The sequence below is a fragment of the Pipra filicauda genome, unplaced genomic scaffold, assembly GCF_003945595.2.
Source record: "Pipra filicauda isolate LSUMZ 115617 unplaced genomic scaffold, ASM394559v2 scaffold253_size2546935_pilon, whole genome shotgun sequence".
Lineage (NCBI taxonomy): Eukaryota > Metazoa > Chordata > Aves > Passeriformes > Pipridae > Pipra > Pipra filicauda.
In genome coordinates, this window is record NW_024104369.1 from 1675514 (window position 1) to 1692825 (window position 17312).

The 17312-nt window shown below is 37.0% G+C and overlaps 1 protein-coding gene across 5 annotated transcripts in view; it reads right to left on the reverse strand.

Moving 5' to 3' along the window:
* The window catches only part of FIGN (fidgetin, microtubule severing factor), a 106334-nt gene that overhangs the window by 51902 nt on the left and 37120 nt on the right, over window positions 1-17312 (reverse strand). Inside the window, exon 2 of one of the 5 annotated variants that reach the window (XM_027733663.2) lies at window positions 14809-14931. The exons of the other annotated variants lie outside the window; for them this stretch is intronic. Within the exon in view, the coding sequence (XP_027589464.1) occupies window positions 14809-14827 (19 nt within the window). The 5' untranslated portion in view covers window positions 14828-14931. The remainder of the gene's footprint in view (window positions 1-14808; window positions 14932-17312) is intronic. 5 annotated transcript variants of the gene reach the window in all.

The following is a 17312-nucleotide window of genomic DNA, read 5'->3' on the forward strand; positions in this document are numbered from 1 at the left end:
CGACCAAATCCTAGCTAGCTAGAAAAGGATAGAATTAAAGCTCAGATGTATCTGAGAATCCAGGATAATATACTGTAATCCAGCGAACAATATATAAAAAAATGTTATTCAAAAGCATTAGCTTCTCTGAAGATTCATGATATACCAAGTTGCTGTCCTTCCTTATTTATGTTTTACAGGTGTTGCAACAGCTCTATACTGGAAGCTCCTGCCATAGATGTTGTCCCCAAAGGTCTCAATAGTATGAATTATAGCTCTTCCATAGCAGTCCAAAATATTACTGCTTATTTGTCATGACCCTGTTGACAATACTCCACTTCAGGAATCCTTTCGAACTGTTTTGCACTTTCTGGACAACATAGGTTATTTATGGGGAAAAAAATAAAAAAAATAAAAAAAAGATGCCTTATTTTACCTGCACTATTGTTGCAGAAACAGCTCTCTTTGCCTGTTAAAACATTGAACTTCCTGAAAACATACCAAAAAACCCATTAGATGCTGTCTCCTCTGCTCTGCGCAAATTACACAAAAGACAGTTCTGTTTGCATTAAATAATAAGAGGTGAATCACATATTTTTAATATACTATTTTCTAATAATACAGTTGTTAAAATGGGGAAGTGGAATAACAATCTTTCCCTTGGACCCCAAGTTTATCCCTTCAAGTTACAAAAACGAAAACCACAGAGAACTTGCAAAAAAAAAAAATTATCACATTATTGTTGACACTAAAACAGAGGAACTTTTAATGTATTTCAGCTGAAATCATATGATCCAGTAGTCTGGGGGAAAGGCTATTAACAGCAGTCAGGGCAAAGAAGAGAAGAGAACAACTTTCCTCAGCCCAGAGCAAGGCAGCAGGTTCTCTGTAACTCTTCTACTCCACCCAGCCATGTGCATGAGGCCAGTGGGATGGGAAGCCCAGTGGCAGTGGGCGTGCAGGGATAGTATTGGACACCAGGGCTCGGCAGTTTCTGGCAGCCCACCCCAACTACAGCTATGAACTCACATTGCAGCCCTCCCAATGCCAGCTGAGCCCACTTTTGATCATAGTACATTTGAAGAGCTTTTAGGCTACTTCTGTGTAATAACAGAAGTACTTCTGTGTGTTGTTGTACTCAGGACTGGAAAAGACAACAGAGACAACACCGAAAAAAGTAAATTGGCTATGAGTAAGTCCCTATCTCCAATTTGGTATTGATAACATATTTCTTTAATGAGGGGCAGCAGAGAAGAAAAAAAACACAAAACAACCAAGGAAGATAGAGAAATGGCTTTCATCAACAGAAATGCATACATCAGCCAACAAGCTGAATAATCACAAAATGGGGGAAAACCCTGATCCAAGCATTAATAATTCAATTAGTATTCATTGAAATAACATTGATTTTAATTAATCTATTTCACATCACTGTTCATATCCTATGTGCTTTCTATTACAGCTTAAAAATCATTAGTGTATGAGCCTGCTAAGTACTCATATCTTTAAAAATAACAAAAGGGAGACATTAACTTGCTGAATAAATATTTAAAGCCTCAAATAGTCAATAAAGAAAAATGAAATGTAATTACTTGTCACCGTGCATTACTAATATGGAATACACTAGTATGTTGCCAGCTGTACTATATACATCATCTGATTCACTGGAACTTCAGTATACTAAAATATTGGTAAAAACTGCATTAGCCACCAAAGCATATACTTACCAACCTGTATTTGCACAATACAATAGCTGGCACTGTTCAGCGACTGAAGTAAAACACTCATTTATTCTACTCCTCTGCTCTGAGCTCATCCAAAATACACAGGAACAAAAAAAAATACATGTTTCTGCCTGAAGTAGGCCCGGCAGATCAATAGAAAATATCTATGTCCATCACCGAGCTTTGCTGGAGATGATGTGGAACAAGGCAAATTTCTGCTGGAAACTCCAAGAGTCACTGTAATTCCCAAAGCTCTGTGCACCATGGCCAGTCAGAGCCAGCATGCAAGAACTTCACTTCTCTGCTTTAGGACACAGTTTCTCTTTTTTGTGTTGGGTAATGTTGACACCCTGGCCCCGGCCCTTTGGCAAGGTACCTTACCAGTGGGTCCCCACCAAGCTGGATTAAAGAGGAAGAGGAGAGATGTGTAGGCAAATATAATTTGATAGGGAGCAGCAACATCAGTCTGAGCTGTCTGGTATACTAAAATGATTTTATAAAGAGATAAAAATAAATAGGCTCCTCTTTACATTCTCCTGTTACTTTTATGTCATGGTGATATAGTGAATCTACAATTATTGTTACTAATTATTTTATTTATTTGTACAATACATTGAGGAAAATTCTGACTTAGGATAGTCTGATGTCCTTCTATCTAATTGGGTAACTACTAATCAGAGATATGACAGTTCAAGTGCTTGGTTTATAAACAAGGGGTTTTGTTACTTATAGGTCTTAATTAAGGTCTGGTTTTTTTTTTAGTTTCCACAGGTTTAGATTTCATTGCAAGGAAATCAAAATACTTTAAATGTTTTCTCTGCCAGTCATCTGTCTTTGCCTAAGAGAGCCTTTCAATTCACGGCTTTTAACTTATTCTTGAACAATGCCCATACTTGTTCTCTTAATTGATACTTGTTTACACTAACGATTTCTGCTATGTGTGAAATACTTTCATGTGTAAAATAAACTGTAAGTAGCATCTCTCCATCTCCACCCCAAACTCATTATCTAAATGCTACAGGTTATTCTGCATTTCTATATACACAAAACACAGAAGTGCTGATTTTCTTATTTAGTAACAGTTGTGGTCACCTTAGGTGTGCCAGCAGTTCAGCAAGGGGCACAGGTTGCCACTGCACATTATCACAGGATAATAGGACAGAAGAATTTACATTCCAGATACCTTTCAAAAAAACACCATAATTGGCTTATCAACAGTACTCAACCAAGCGCAACATAAAGCTCAGGCACAAGCTTATTTTATATATGCATACCTATCAAATATATATATGTATAGATAGCTATCTATATCTTTTTTCCACATCATGTGCAATATTGAAATACATTACGTTTTCCATTGGCATTACACACCTTGCACCAGCCTGCAATATGTAGATATAGTAAGCACTATCACTTAAAGCACATAAATCTTTGCACATCACCTCTGTAAACAACCTCAGTGCACTCCAGTTTCCACAGAAGTATGTATTTGTTAAAGCTTTTTTACCTGAAAAAAGAAAAACACTAATAGCACCATGGGAGTTTCAAGAAAGGCAGGCAAATTATGATCACATTTACCATCTAATTTGCTCTCTGAGGCTTGTTCAAACAGTGCAAACATTGTGCTCCTCTTCTTCATTTGTTCTGACAAGCAGGATGACAACTAATCACCATCAAGAGCTTTCCCACTCTCCAGGCCCCCGTATTCTGTTTATTCAATTTGATGCCTTCCAACCAAGGAAACGGTTAGCCTTCTCTGCCACCCCAACTGAGAAGGCCAGCTCTCCAAGGCCAAATTTCAACTAGAACTCTCGTAGGGTGTGAATCCACAGTGCTAAGCAGGAATAAAACAAGCTCTTTCTGCTGTGCAGTGTGTGATAGCACTGGCAGTGGATTCTGGTTGACAAAACACCTAAAGGAGACAAAGGTTTCAGACTGGCACAGAAAAAGGACCCAGAGGAATGGAGAGACATCCTCTACCCTCTTCCTTCATTTTTCCCAAAAAACAGATTTATGATCTACCAAAGCATTGCCGTGCATATCCTAAAATGTGCAAAAATAAGACAGACAATTAAATTTAAAAAAAAACAAAAAAAAAAACCAAAAAAACAGGAAAAAAAAAGCAAAAAAAAAAGCTTGGAGAATACTGGAAAGTTACTTCAAGAATGTCTTCCTTTGACAGATCTCTCCAAAACTATTGCACTGATTGGCCTTCATAAGACTCAGCCACACAATCAAATTACCTTGGCTTAATGAGTTAAACCGGTGTCATTGTCCACATGACCCCTCTTCACCCAGAGCCTAAGCAAGACAACAAAAGCTGAAAAGACTAAGCCATAGTACCTCATATGACCATTGGGCTATAATACACAGCAGATATCACTCTGCAGCAGATGCATAAGCCATAAAGATTTCAGACGGGCCACTTCTAGCAAACTTAAAAATGAAAACTACGTTGAAACTTTGATATTTCAAAATGTAAAAAGTATGTATGCATATGCAAATAAGGACTCACTACAATTCAACCTTATTGAACATATCATAACCACGCATAATGTTAAACAACATATATGGCATAAACAATCACAAAAAGTTTCATTGCTTCTGCTCTCTGATACTCTATTATGCCAGACAGTACAAAGGAAATACTGTTAACAGGCAGCTGGCTAACTCTAGATTCATCAGTTTTAAGAGGTCTTGAGCTTCACATTGACCAAACCCACATCAAAAATTCTTTTTCTTTATAAGCATTTGAAAAATGTGGCTAGGCATTAACTGATAGAAGGTACCTGCTCTCTTACCATGACTCCTGTCCCTCTGCCTTCAGGCAGCAGCCCATAACCCCAGCCAACACCACCAGTATCACTAACCAGCACCACTGCATCCGATTCATCTATACAAAATACTGGCATTAGAAAGCCACCTGACTCAAACACTATTCTACTTTTTTAAAGGTTACTAAATGTTTTCCTGGACCTTGCAATCCTGCTGCTTACACATGTAATTAAACAGTCTGCACCAGAATATATTTTGAGTTAGGTGATTGTTCATGAAATACTGTGAAAACTTGTCCTAATAGAAAGTGCATGTGTGAATGCGGTATTTCATTTTCTTGGTTCACCTCCTCACCCAACATTATCCAGGTATTTTCACACCCTTTCTAACACCAGGAGGGGTTTTTTTCTTTCTAAAATTTCACTCTTATAATGCCTATTCAGGAAAAGATCTAGAAATAAAGTATAACAAATGCAAATATATTTGGAGCCTCATATGTGGCAAAGGGATAAAACAGGCCATGTATAACCCAAAACCACTTCTTACAAAAGTACTATTAGAAACAGAGAGGAATTTTGCAAACTAAAGATGGCAAAGGTTTCAGTGAAAGGAGGCATAATAAAATTCTTTACAAAGAGGTTGTTATATTCTTGAGAGGGACGGAGGAGAAAAAAAGGCCATTCCTCTAGTTCCTGCTGCTTTCAAAAGTACTTGCAATTTCCTTTTACTGAAAAAGATGTAGGGGATAGGAACATCAAGGCTGTTGTCTCTGCTGCATGTTACGTGAGGGCCTTCAGTTTGTTCTCTATTACAATGATAAATATCTTCATGGCAGTGAGAGGTTCCCCCACATCACTCTGCCATCCATGCATCACATCAGTCTATGGACCAAAGAGGTGGATTTTCTGATTTAATGATAGATCTGGTAGCCTAATGGATTTTAGATTAGACGAGTCCACTCTCATGTCAGTATATAATCTTCAAGAAGTGTCTGAGTCTGAAGATGTTCAGTGGTAGAGCTGAACTACTTTCTCCAAAGGCTTCATATGATATTTCTATAGGTTATAATACTTAAATGGTCCATATCAAATTCAGAGATGTTTTTTCCTTTACCCATTACTGCTGTTTTCTAGTGGTTGGCTCATTTGTGATTTTAATTTGTAAAGATCAATTAAGCCACTATCCCCAAGGTTGCATGACGCTGCAGAGCTGCAAAAGATGAGTTATGGATTTTTTTCATCTCATCTGCTTCACAGCATTAAGTTCAAGGATCTTAAATTCTGAGCTTTTATATCAGAGACAGATGTTTGCAGAAGGAAGTTGAAGCCCCAAAGTAACTTTCTTTAACAATTAGTATCCTGTGCAATTTCAGTGATGTCAACAGAATCAAGGGGGAGGTAAATCAGTGTGTGTTTTTGGCAGTTTTCCCTTTTCTGCCAATTAGAACAATTAGACTCAAAATTTCACATTGAGCTAAAAGAAATTAGCAGTGTTGTCTTGGTCAAATGTTAAAGTAAATAGCACTTGAAGCATTAATCATAATTGCAGTTTTTCAAGGTATTCATATCGCATTCCCATCGGCTCATTTTCCCATGCTTACCATGGTGAATGTATTTTGATGAGCGACATCTGCTTTGTCTGTGCCAAAGGAGAGAGCTGGGTCTCAGCTGCTAAAGCAGCAGGCTGCCAAAACAGTCAGACTCACCTTCCCTAGGAGAACCCTTCAACTGCTTCTGGGAGGCACTTGGGTACAGAGGAGTAGAGCAGGTGGGAGGAAATGGTAAGAAGACAACTGTTTTCAGACATTCTTCTCCAAGTGGTGGGGAGAAGAGAGCAGGGTGCAGAGATGGGTGAAAGGTAGACTTGGGCTCCTAAGGAAGAAAACACATCTGAACCCTGTGTTGATTCTTAGATGGCTCACAGGGAGTATTTTTCAAAAAGTGTTATAGCCACTACAAGGCTCTTCATAGGGAAACAAAGACTTTCTTAATGGGGAGGCAGGCTGCACTTCAGGAATGGAACTCTAATTTCTAACTACAGCCACCATGTTACAAACAAGCACAGACTGCAAGATTTTTCAAGTTAATTAATGCTTGCCAAAGATGACAGGACAGACAAAATTTGATTAAAAATGTAAGCAATATATTTTGACATGTAATAATTTCCCCTTAAAACAGTTTCAGAGAGATGCTCTTTCAGTACTGTAGATGTGTAGAGGATACTGTCAAATGCCCTCAGGTCTTTCCATTCCTTCTAGCTCTGAAGACCTCTCTGAGGCCAACTCAAACTCAAACCCGATGTTTCCAACAAACGCCCTTCTGTGCTGTGTGGGGTTTGCTTACAAACTTTTGTGAGAAGTGGAAACCCAGAGACACAAGTGGCGGTACATGGGAAAGGAAGCACCTCTGAGCAGCCACAGACCACCAAGAGCCGTTGTTAAATAGGAGGTAAACTCAGAGTCCACAGAAATCCATGGGAATTTTTTTACCAACATGAACAAGGCTTAGATTGTCTCTAAAATACTGTCAAATAAGCAAAGACAGATGACTTCAAAGAGACTCATTATATTTCAAATGCAACAATTCTAGGTGGGGCTTGAAATCATTTTGGGTTACAATTTCAGGTGGAGGTCCTGTCAACTTGGTTTTCCATTAACGGTAGGTTTCCTTATAAAGTATTCTCTTGCATTTGAACTTTGCATGAAAATCTGTATTTCTAACACATCGTAACAAGTTTTTAACAGCTCAGTAGGTTAATAGGAATTAAACAGCCCACACCCTTGCAGTGACTTACACACCACAAATAAGGACATGTAAGAATAGACTGAAGTAGCAAGGAGTCACACAGTAAGAGAACTAGGAAATGCAAATATTTTACCGTGTCTTACTATCAGCAGGTTATATTCAGAGGAACCACAAATGACAAAAATACAAAGCAAAATACAAATACTAATTGTTCTTATCTTTTATCTTTACTCTAAATGCCTGCGGTAACTATTTAAACAAACATTAACAAGTGATCTTAAGTAAAATCATCTTCCAAAATGCCTCATGATCATCCTATACAGTTGACCAGTCTCAAGAAGCCACATCAAATAAAATAGGAAGGATTAACTTCCTGTTCAGCTACTTGTGCAGCCTGTCTCAAAAGCAAAAATTATACCCCCAAGTTTTGTTGAAGAAAGAAAAGCATATTTCTATCTTTAAAGCAGGCACTACTATAAGTCCCCTCCCAAACCACACAGATTGTCAGTATAGCCAGTGCCATAGCAGCAAGTCAAATCAGAACACCCTGACTGCAGGGCACCAGCCCTGCCCCTACATACATTACTCCATTCACATGCTGGTCCAGGGCACTGTGCATCAGCCTCATCAGTTCAAAGCACAGTATCATCATTCTTCCATTTTAAGTTAAAAAGCTAACTAAACCTATATTGCACAAAAAAGTGCTCTGTAGTAGATTATTTTTCTAAGTTCAATAAGAAAAGTATTGTATCAAGTGGGAGTAGCTAGGTAGTCTTTATTGGGCTCATAAAAGATTATGATTTTGCCCTATTCTCTATATAAGTGAATTTCTTAAAATATCATTTTTAAAATAGCTCTTCTTCTTCTCATGATAGTGTTTCTTTAATATATTAACTTTCCCACATCCCATACTTTGATGGTTCGGCAATTTTCTACTTCATTTTAAATCAGTTTTTGACAAAACAATACCAACAGTTCAGTAAGTGTCCCACTGCATTTTACAATTTACGTTTCTTTTTGAAATACCCTTTTACTGAATAGCTTTAGCAACTAATAAAATTCTTCAATTTTAAGCCAAAAGAATCACATTAAGCACTAAATTCCTGAGGAAGGGGGAAGGACTAGCGATACTGATTGTTGACAGTAGATTTACAGATTTCATGCATAACCTACTGTGTGGATTTTTATATATTTGATGCTTTGACATTCGAATGTGTACACATACATGTATATATGTGCATACATGTATGTGAATATGTAAGTGCATATTTATGTATGTGTAAACTGATACATATACACAGACATATATAAATGCATATAAGCCTCTGTTGTTAATTTTCTCTGTCTGGTTAAACAATAATGAACAAAAAAATATACTGGAAGGTCACCACTGTGAAATAAAATATATTCTTATGTGAGCAATAAGATGCAATAACTAAGCTGAGTAGAACCCTGCGGAAGATACATAAACATTGTTTACATGAATTGTGTGTTTTAACAGTGAAGTGAACCACTAATAGCGTCGTTCCCAATCTGTGATTTTTGGTAGCTTCCCATCACTAACACCATGATAACTATAAATTTTATATACGTATTTATATATATTTATATATATTATTTTATAAATTTACATTTATTTTATAAATTACAAAGTCCTATTGCAGTCTCACTCTGGAAAAAAATATACACCCTTATAAATAGTGCTTGTCTAAAACCAGTGACATAAGCAGAGCTGCAGATCCAACTGTTTCAAAGATTTACCACACTTAACTCCTAATATCTGTCCATCCATTGGAGACAACCTTTCTCACCTGAAACAGGAGCAATTTTGGTCTGCTTCAGTACAAAGCAAAGTGAAATACCTTAGGTTAACATTTTCTTTACTTCAGCTGTGGTACTTTCCTTCAACTTCCAGATGAGAGAAAAAAATAATGGCTGAAGACTGGACCTTTCTAGATGGCCCTAACTCATTCCACAAGAGGTAACTGGACTTTTGCAAGAAACAAGTGCTGTATTTTAAAATCAAGTTCTGTAAATCTTTCAAATAATGTGTTTTAATTCTAGTATGGACAAAGAATGTTTAGACTCCCTGTAGCCTTAGCATTTAATATTAAATACCTCTTCTCTGCAGTCCATATGAGACTATTTTCTTTAAACATGAGCTAAGTATTTTTTTTTTCAAATATTTGTATTAAAGAGTGAGGTCAGCTTCAGAATTCCTAGAAAAGGGTGCCACAAAAAGCCACCTAAGAATGACACCAAGAGAAGGGCCATTTATATACATACCATTTATAAGTATGAACTACACAAATATATGAACATGTATTTTAATAAGTGATACATATGACAGAGTCTTAAGTTCAATTTATTTCATGAACAGGAATGTTTGTCCCTTTACTCTAATCCAATACTTTTATACCAAGGACAACTATATTAATAATTTCATTTGGGTAACTGTCCTGGTAAATCACACAATGGGTGATGTTGGAAGGGACCACAGTAAAGGACCACAGTATTTATGTTACCGTAGTTTATGTTACTTATGGTAACATAAATATTGTTACCATTTCTATTTCTTCTAAAAAAGATAAAATACTTGGCTACTGAATAACAAAGATGTTTCCAGTTTCTCCCATCATTTGAAGCAATCAGTGCAAAAGAGAAAAAATTCAAGAACTAAAACTAATCCTGTGAAGAGTCTGCCTTAGTGGCACTCATTTTAGAACCAGCTGCCTTTGCACTTGGATTTATAATGCTAATTATCAAGGTCATCACAGATTTGTGTGATATTTTAGGTTTTCTCTCTGCTTTTCTATTAACCTGAGAAATAGAAGTGTTCTTCCTAAAATTATTATTTTAAAACCCTAGAATATCTTAGAACTATGCTAGAGAGCTGCCCAGACTTACTCTCTTCAACAGCCCCCCCTCCTTAATTTTCAGAGGTTACAAGAATCAACTGCTACAGTTTTTACATTGTGTTATTAAGCTGCTCTTCCTCATAAGTAATATGTTCCTCCATTGCAACATATACTTTCTTAAGTATTAGTATCATCTTTGGGAAACACCCATACTTGTTTTCCTATTCATTAAGGTTTTGGCAAAAAAAATTAGGAAATTCTCAGGCCGTAACTGAGATCCTTAAAAAAACCCAGATCTTAGCCTGTTTCCAGTGAAGTAGATTCTGACAGGGCAACCTTGATATACGACCCTTTTCCCTGCTATTTATTGGTGATGGATGTCCCATTTCAAAAACACTTTTGTCGCTAGACCAAGAGAATTCTGGCCATTTGTGCACCATTCAAACCCTCCCAGTTCCCTTCAGGCTGGCAAGGAAAATGGGTATCAGAGGTATTGAGATTAGGACAGAGGGGAGATCTTTTGAAAAACAAACTGCAAAAAAAACCATCTCAGAAGTATCTTGAATTAAATCTAGCATGTGCACATACTTGGTACTAAACCTGGCAATTCTTCATGCCCACATTTTCCCAGATAATTTTCACTTAAGGTCTACAGAATCAGTGACAGGTAGATCATCTAATTAAAGCAAAGATCTTTGGGTGAAGCTAAGCCAGCAAAATAACTTTGCTGCTACTGTGGTGGGCTACCACTAGGGAAAGACAGAAACTAATGAAAACTTTCCCTCACATGCCAAGATTGTCACTGGACTACTGACACAATGATGATAGGCTTACAAGAGGTGATAAGACTACAGACAAATGGTGATATCATGGCATTCACCTTTGTGCTGTCCTTCCTTGTGTCTTTAATATGTCCCTTCAAAGAGGTTATCTGCAGGAGTGATGAGGAGTTCTCATTTTGGAGAAAGATACAGAATAAAGTGATCTCATGTGCATGTCAGGTGATGAGGTCTCACTGCATGCACTGTCATACAGGAGTGAGAGGAAGAAGAGTAAAACACTTCCCAAAAATAAACAGAGCAAATATGGTGCCAAATCAACATTCTCTTCCCCAAATAATTAATAAGAGTGAAATTCTATATCTGCAGGACAAAGGTGCCAGCAAAAGAGAAAGGTAGTCAGGTGTTTTAGATATCAACTGTCTCTGAAGCACAGGATACACCTATCAGCTTTCAGTAAATTCAGTTGAAGGTGGCTATGAAGTTATTCCAGAATTTGAAGAACACTGTTCTCTACACTTGTGCGATAAAGGAAAACAAGTGACATAACTGTTCAAACTGAAACCAGAGAGAAGTGGATTTAGAATTGCTCTTGGATTGAAAGAGGCAACCAGCGCAGTTTAGTGGACATTATTGAAGGCAAGAATTGTTTGATGGAAAGGATGAATACTTAAGGAAGCTAATAGACTTTTAAAATTAGAAAGAATTGAAAATATTACAAGAAATATTACAAGGAGCATTGACCAGAACAGTACAGAAATTTCAAGCTGGAATTTAACAAAAACACCTCTTGGAGTTGTACCTGTTTTGACAACTATCATGTGGAAATACATGGGTTAACACAGAGGAGAGAAAAGCATCATCATCATGCCAGGCTTCGCGAAAGAAGATTTGGGGAAGGCTCTACTCACGTTTGTTACAAGCACGCTGGTGGCTAAAGATGAAGGACCACCGCCTCCCTAAGATCATGGTTTATGGTGAACTTGCCACCCGTTGCCGCAAGAGGAGCCCCGAAGATGAGATACAAGGACTCTCTGAAACAACATCTAAGCCTTGGCCATACTGATCAACATAACTCGTCTACTCTGGCCTCCAATCGGGAGCTCTGGAGACACGCCATCTATAACGCTGCTGATGCCTTTGAGAAAGCACGCAGGATCACCCTTGAGGAGAAAAGACAACACAGAAAGAATCGTGTCTTGCAGAATATACCATCTAAGGAGTCCTTCTGCTGTGCCTTTTGCAACTGGACGTGCCTATCTCGTGTTGGCCTCTTTAGCCTCTTTAGAGAAAAGCAACAATTGCATCATTTTGCAGACAATCAGCAAAACCTACAGAGCACATATGGTAGGGACAAAGAAATAAATGACAGTAGTACCACTATCAAAGAAGAATTATTCACAGGAGCCATAAATTTCTTCATAAAAGAATAACTTTTTTTTGGCACTATCTTCAACCAGACAACTTTGATGATATAAAAGACACAAACATTCTTTTTTTGGAGGGTAATGATATTTTGAACTGGAATGGGGTGAAAAGCCAGAGAGCGTGGCCAGGAAGTTCCAAGCAAAAATCAGCACTTTCAAAGGATAAAGCTAAGCAAACCTGTTACATTCTAGAAAGCAGAAACAACAAATCTAGACAAGAAGTTAACTGGAAAAGCTGATTTCATGGTGAGGCTATCACTGACAGGCTCTATCAGACATACAACAGTATAATGATGCTATGGAACGAGCTCTGGAATGAGAGACACATGTAAAGAACTGATGATTTACAACCGAGAAAAGCGTTTCTAATGAAAATCTTGGACAAGGCAATCGGTGTTTCATTTCTTTGCTAGTATTTGCATCAGAAACTCTTAATATTTTCTATGGGTGTATGAGTGAGAATATTACTGACACAATGATCCTACAATGGTCTTCTAAACATAGAAGTAATAAAGCTAAAACTTACCTACTGAATAAGTCTTTACAACGTTTTGGTATTGAAAAGAACCCAGCATTGACAAAAATGGATCTTAAGCAATCTGTCTTTTGCTAGAAATGCTCAGCAAACTTTCCTCCCTTCCAAGGTAGATATAAGTTTTTCCTCTTCCAGCAATCAGTGGACCATCTGCAAGCTGAGGTCAAAGCTCGAAAAGCTTTAGCAGTTGTAGACATTGTCTAGAACATGGGACAAAATTTAATTGCTAAAGCTTTTGTTCAGAATGAAACACACTTACTGAAGTACCCACTCTCCATATCACCAAGGAGGGAATGTTTAGTTCAAGATGGGACTGTGTTTAAATATACAGAATTTCTAAAGAATTTCAGAATGCACATCTAAGTATGCATGAAAATTATTCAGGGGCTGAAAAAATATCTCAGATAAGGGCCAGAAATACCCTGAAGTGCTCTAAAATGAAAGGCCAGAAATGGAATCTTCAGAGTTGTCCCATATGCCAAAAACCACAATGAATAAGTCAACACACGCAGTATAAAATATTGACACTGCAGCTCTAAGTAGGATAGATTTGTTTACGTTGGTTGGAAAAAAAATACACTTTTTTTAGATTAATATTCTCATTCTGCTGAGCCAGCAGCTCCTAATAAAATGACATCTAAGCATGTGATGGTGTATAAGCAGTATTTGTACTAGATACAGCACAGCTGACAGTAATATCTGATAAAGAAAAACTTATTAAGCAAAAGTATAAGTTGCTGTAAGTAATGGAATTATTTAAAAGTTTTATCCTCAAAACTAATGAATTTAATAACAATAATAATGCAGATACTGAAAAGGGCATCTAGTTAGATTCCAATCCATGTTATAACACAGCAGTATCACTACTTTCCTTAATCCATGCAGGTAACTTGTGGCAATTTTTAAAGAGCTACCAGAAAACACACAGAAAGAAACTAATAGATAATGTATATATGATATTAATAACATTTGGGGTTCTTTCCCACTGCCACTGCATATAATGCTGTCTGAGTGTTCACAGTGGGAAACATTAGTTGAAAGCCTTAAAGAATGTAAGCAATCATCCTGGAATTGCTGGGTACTGTAAGATGGGAGGAATAGAGAACCCTATTTCAGTTTCAGAGACCTAAAGAGACCTTGGGCAAATAACAATAATGCAATATTTAAACAAGTGAACATCCAAACACAATCCAGTAAAAGCAAATGGGCTTTCTGGCTTTGATTAATACTGGATTCAACTTCCCAAATCTAAGTAACAGTGCGAAACATTTCAAAGTCTAACTGGATTAAGTAATAAAATCATTATTAGGCTGGTTGTGTATGACTTGAAATTGTGTTGAATTCTAACTTGCTTTTTTAGCAGAATGGTTACAGAACCTTTAAAAGAAATGGCATTGTGGATTGAACATCCAAGTTCCCAAATCCCATATGAAAGAACCACAAGGAGCACCATAAAATCTCTTCCACTTCAAGAAGGAACTGTCAGATAAGGTGTAATTTTTGAAAGCATCCTAAGAAACCAACTGGTATGTGATAAAGTCATTTTCCAGACTGCTGTGCACTCTTCATCCATGGTCAAGGATGTGGCATTGGACTCTGCCTCCTGTCAGAGGAAGAACACTCCTAAAATTGTAATTTACACTCATTCAGAAATGAAATGCAGGGTTTATTACTCAAGAGCCTGGCAGCTGAACAGCAATATGCGAGATCTACCCTGTGAACAGTATGTACTGTAGGCAGAATTGTTAGAATGAAGGAAGACTAAAGATAAAGCCAAGAACTCCTGGTGAGATCTATCAGATGCTTATTAGCACAAGAGATTTCAAAAGCTACACGACAGAAGGGATAAAACATCTGAAAATAATCTCAGATATATACAGTCAAGGGGAAGACATAGAAATATCAGTGCTGTGTGTGAATATAAGCTAAACATTTGTAAAAGCAGTCTGCAGAACAACTGATGTAAAAAGAAGACAAAAGTACTGACCTATTTCACAGCTCTTCATGTTCCGACTACCTCATACAAGCTTTAAGGCTAACAGTTCATCTTCATCCTCTTTCATTCAAAATCATCATCCAACTTTCCTTTTCTTCTCATCTGCCAAGAAACCTGCAAGGCGGTCATTAATGTAATGCAATGTGGAAAAGCAGTTGAATGAAACAGTGTCACTGCATTCCAGTATGGTGGAAATTTCTTCCAAGAATCTCTGTCAAGTCACCTTTGATATTTATAGTAGGTTTGCAGCTCCATCCCCCCAGTTAGCAAACTTCTGTGCATATCTACTGAAGAAGAAAGAAAGAAAAGAAAAATGCCTTTGCCTCAGGATAAATGAAAAGCGATTTCAATTATGGTTGTTCTTGACAATGTGTGGTGTGATAGGAACTTGCTGAAGACCAAGTCTCCGGCAAGATACATGGGGAGAGAGACCTTTGAGCATAACTATAGTTTTGTTAGGATGTTAATTAAAATCCATATTGATCCACGAGAAAAGTATACAATAGAAAATTGGTATATACTATGTCCGGTGCTGGAAAGTCATTCATAAGAGTACTCAGGCTCCACAGGAAACACAGTGGTATCACTGACACAATAAAGGGCCCTAAAACTAAATAAGGTACATGGCCATCGCAGTACTATGCTCACTTGAAAGACAAGATGGGGAACTATGATTCTATTCTAACTCGATGCCATCAAGGAGACAGTAGATAAAAAATGGGACATGAACTACATGTTTATAAAGACTTTAAAGGAGAAATGACTTAAGCAAAATCCTTTCAGGGAGTATTCGATAAAAGCAATATGCCAACAACTTTGCCTAAAACCTCCTGCATGAAATTGTCAAAATCAGACATATTTAACCTATGTTGCTTCTTTTTCCTTTTTATATCACACATCACTGCAAATATTGATACCTTTCAATAACACACTATAAACTATTTTACTCTCTGCTGCAGGTTACACAGTAAGTACCTTTTTTAAAACAAAACATAACCCATCCCAATGTTTAATGAGAAGATGGCAAATTTCTGTGCACAGGGATACAGACTTTGGCATGAATGTAAAGATTTTTCTCAGTTTAACTGGATAATCTTCAAGTAACTACAAGTTAACTTATATATAATGCATAGAATTTGCATGATTTTCCCTTCTTTGAACAGCTGGAAAAGACAGGAGGTTTCAGAGTAATTTTGTTAGGGGATGCTGTTATATAACTATGACTATATACAGCAAAGAATCAAAATGTATGGTAGAAACTGCAAGGATCAAATTGCTAATCCAAAAAATGGATGACCAGAAAATGCAGCATGTATTTACAATGTTGATTAGGACAAGAGAATTGAGAACATCCTAAAACACATGGAGCCCAACAGTGCAATATACCCAACCAATATTTATTGCTGCCTCTGTAGAAGCAATTTCCATTTTGATGTGTTCTCTCACACATGATGTTTTGAAACAGTTAAGTAACATGAAAAATACAGGTTCAAGATTATATCTGTCACAGATGAAAATACAGCATTTATGCAGCATTACATAATAAAGCTACTGGTTTATGGACCCAAGGTCCTCTCGGGACTGCCATAAATTTAAATGTTGTCATATGTGATAGATTTTTACATTTGCATATGGGAATTAAAAAGAACCCACATTAATAACCAAAACAAACAAAACATAGTTATTGAGTCTAAAGGGCCGAGGAAATTCAACAGTGACATTTGGTTGTGGTAAAGGTCACTTATTAGTTCACAAAATCTGCCTGGAAAGCCACCTATCTTAGCCAACATTTTATAAAGAAATCAAGGAGTCTGTTAAAACCACCTAATTCCGGGGGAGGGAGTTGCCAATACTGAAGGTAGATCTGCATTTGTTCTGTACTTAAAAGATGGCAGAACTGTGGGGAGGGAAAAAACTAGTGACAGTTCTTTGCAAACTTATTTTAAAAACCAGGAATTAATTAATTCCCTCAAACTGTTTACTTAACCAGTATGTCTAGCTACTAATTTCTACATTTCTAGCGTGCTAATGTAAGTGAACATATTAACACTGATTTTTGCTACATAAAATATCAGTTTTGTGCAGATAATCAATGCTAAGCATGGAGCTCCATAAATTTATGGAATTCAACAAATTTAGGGAAGAAATTACATGACATGGCATCTGCAGTAATAGATGACTGGACTGATGATCTTAAAGGTCTTGTTTTCCAAAACTATTACACATAAATTAGATACCAAGTTTCACTATTACCTTAATCAAGTTTTGGCCATGAATATTTAGAGTTGAAACATTAATGCATTTTCTCACCACATTATCCAGCCTATTAAATGATAAATTCTGCTCAAGTCCTGCACACCACTATAGCTATCCCTCTCTCTCTTATGCTTTAACCTAACAGCACAATTAGTCCAACCAAGTACTAATGTTCAGAATTTTGCTAGAGTTCTTGTACCCTTAAGTATCACAGAATGTAAAAAATTACATCACCTTCA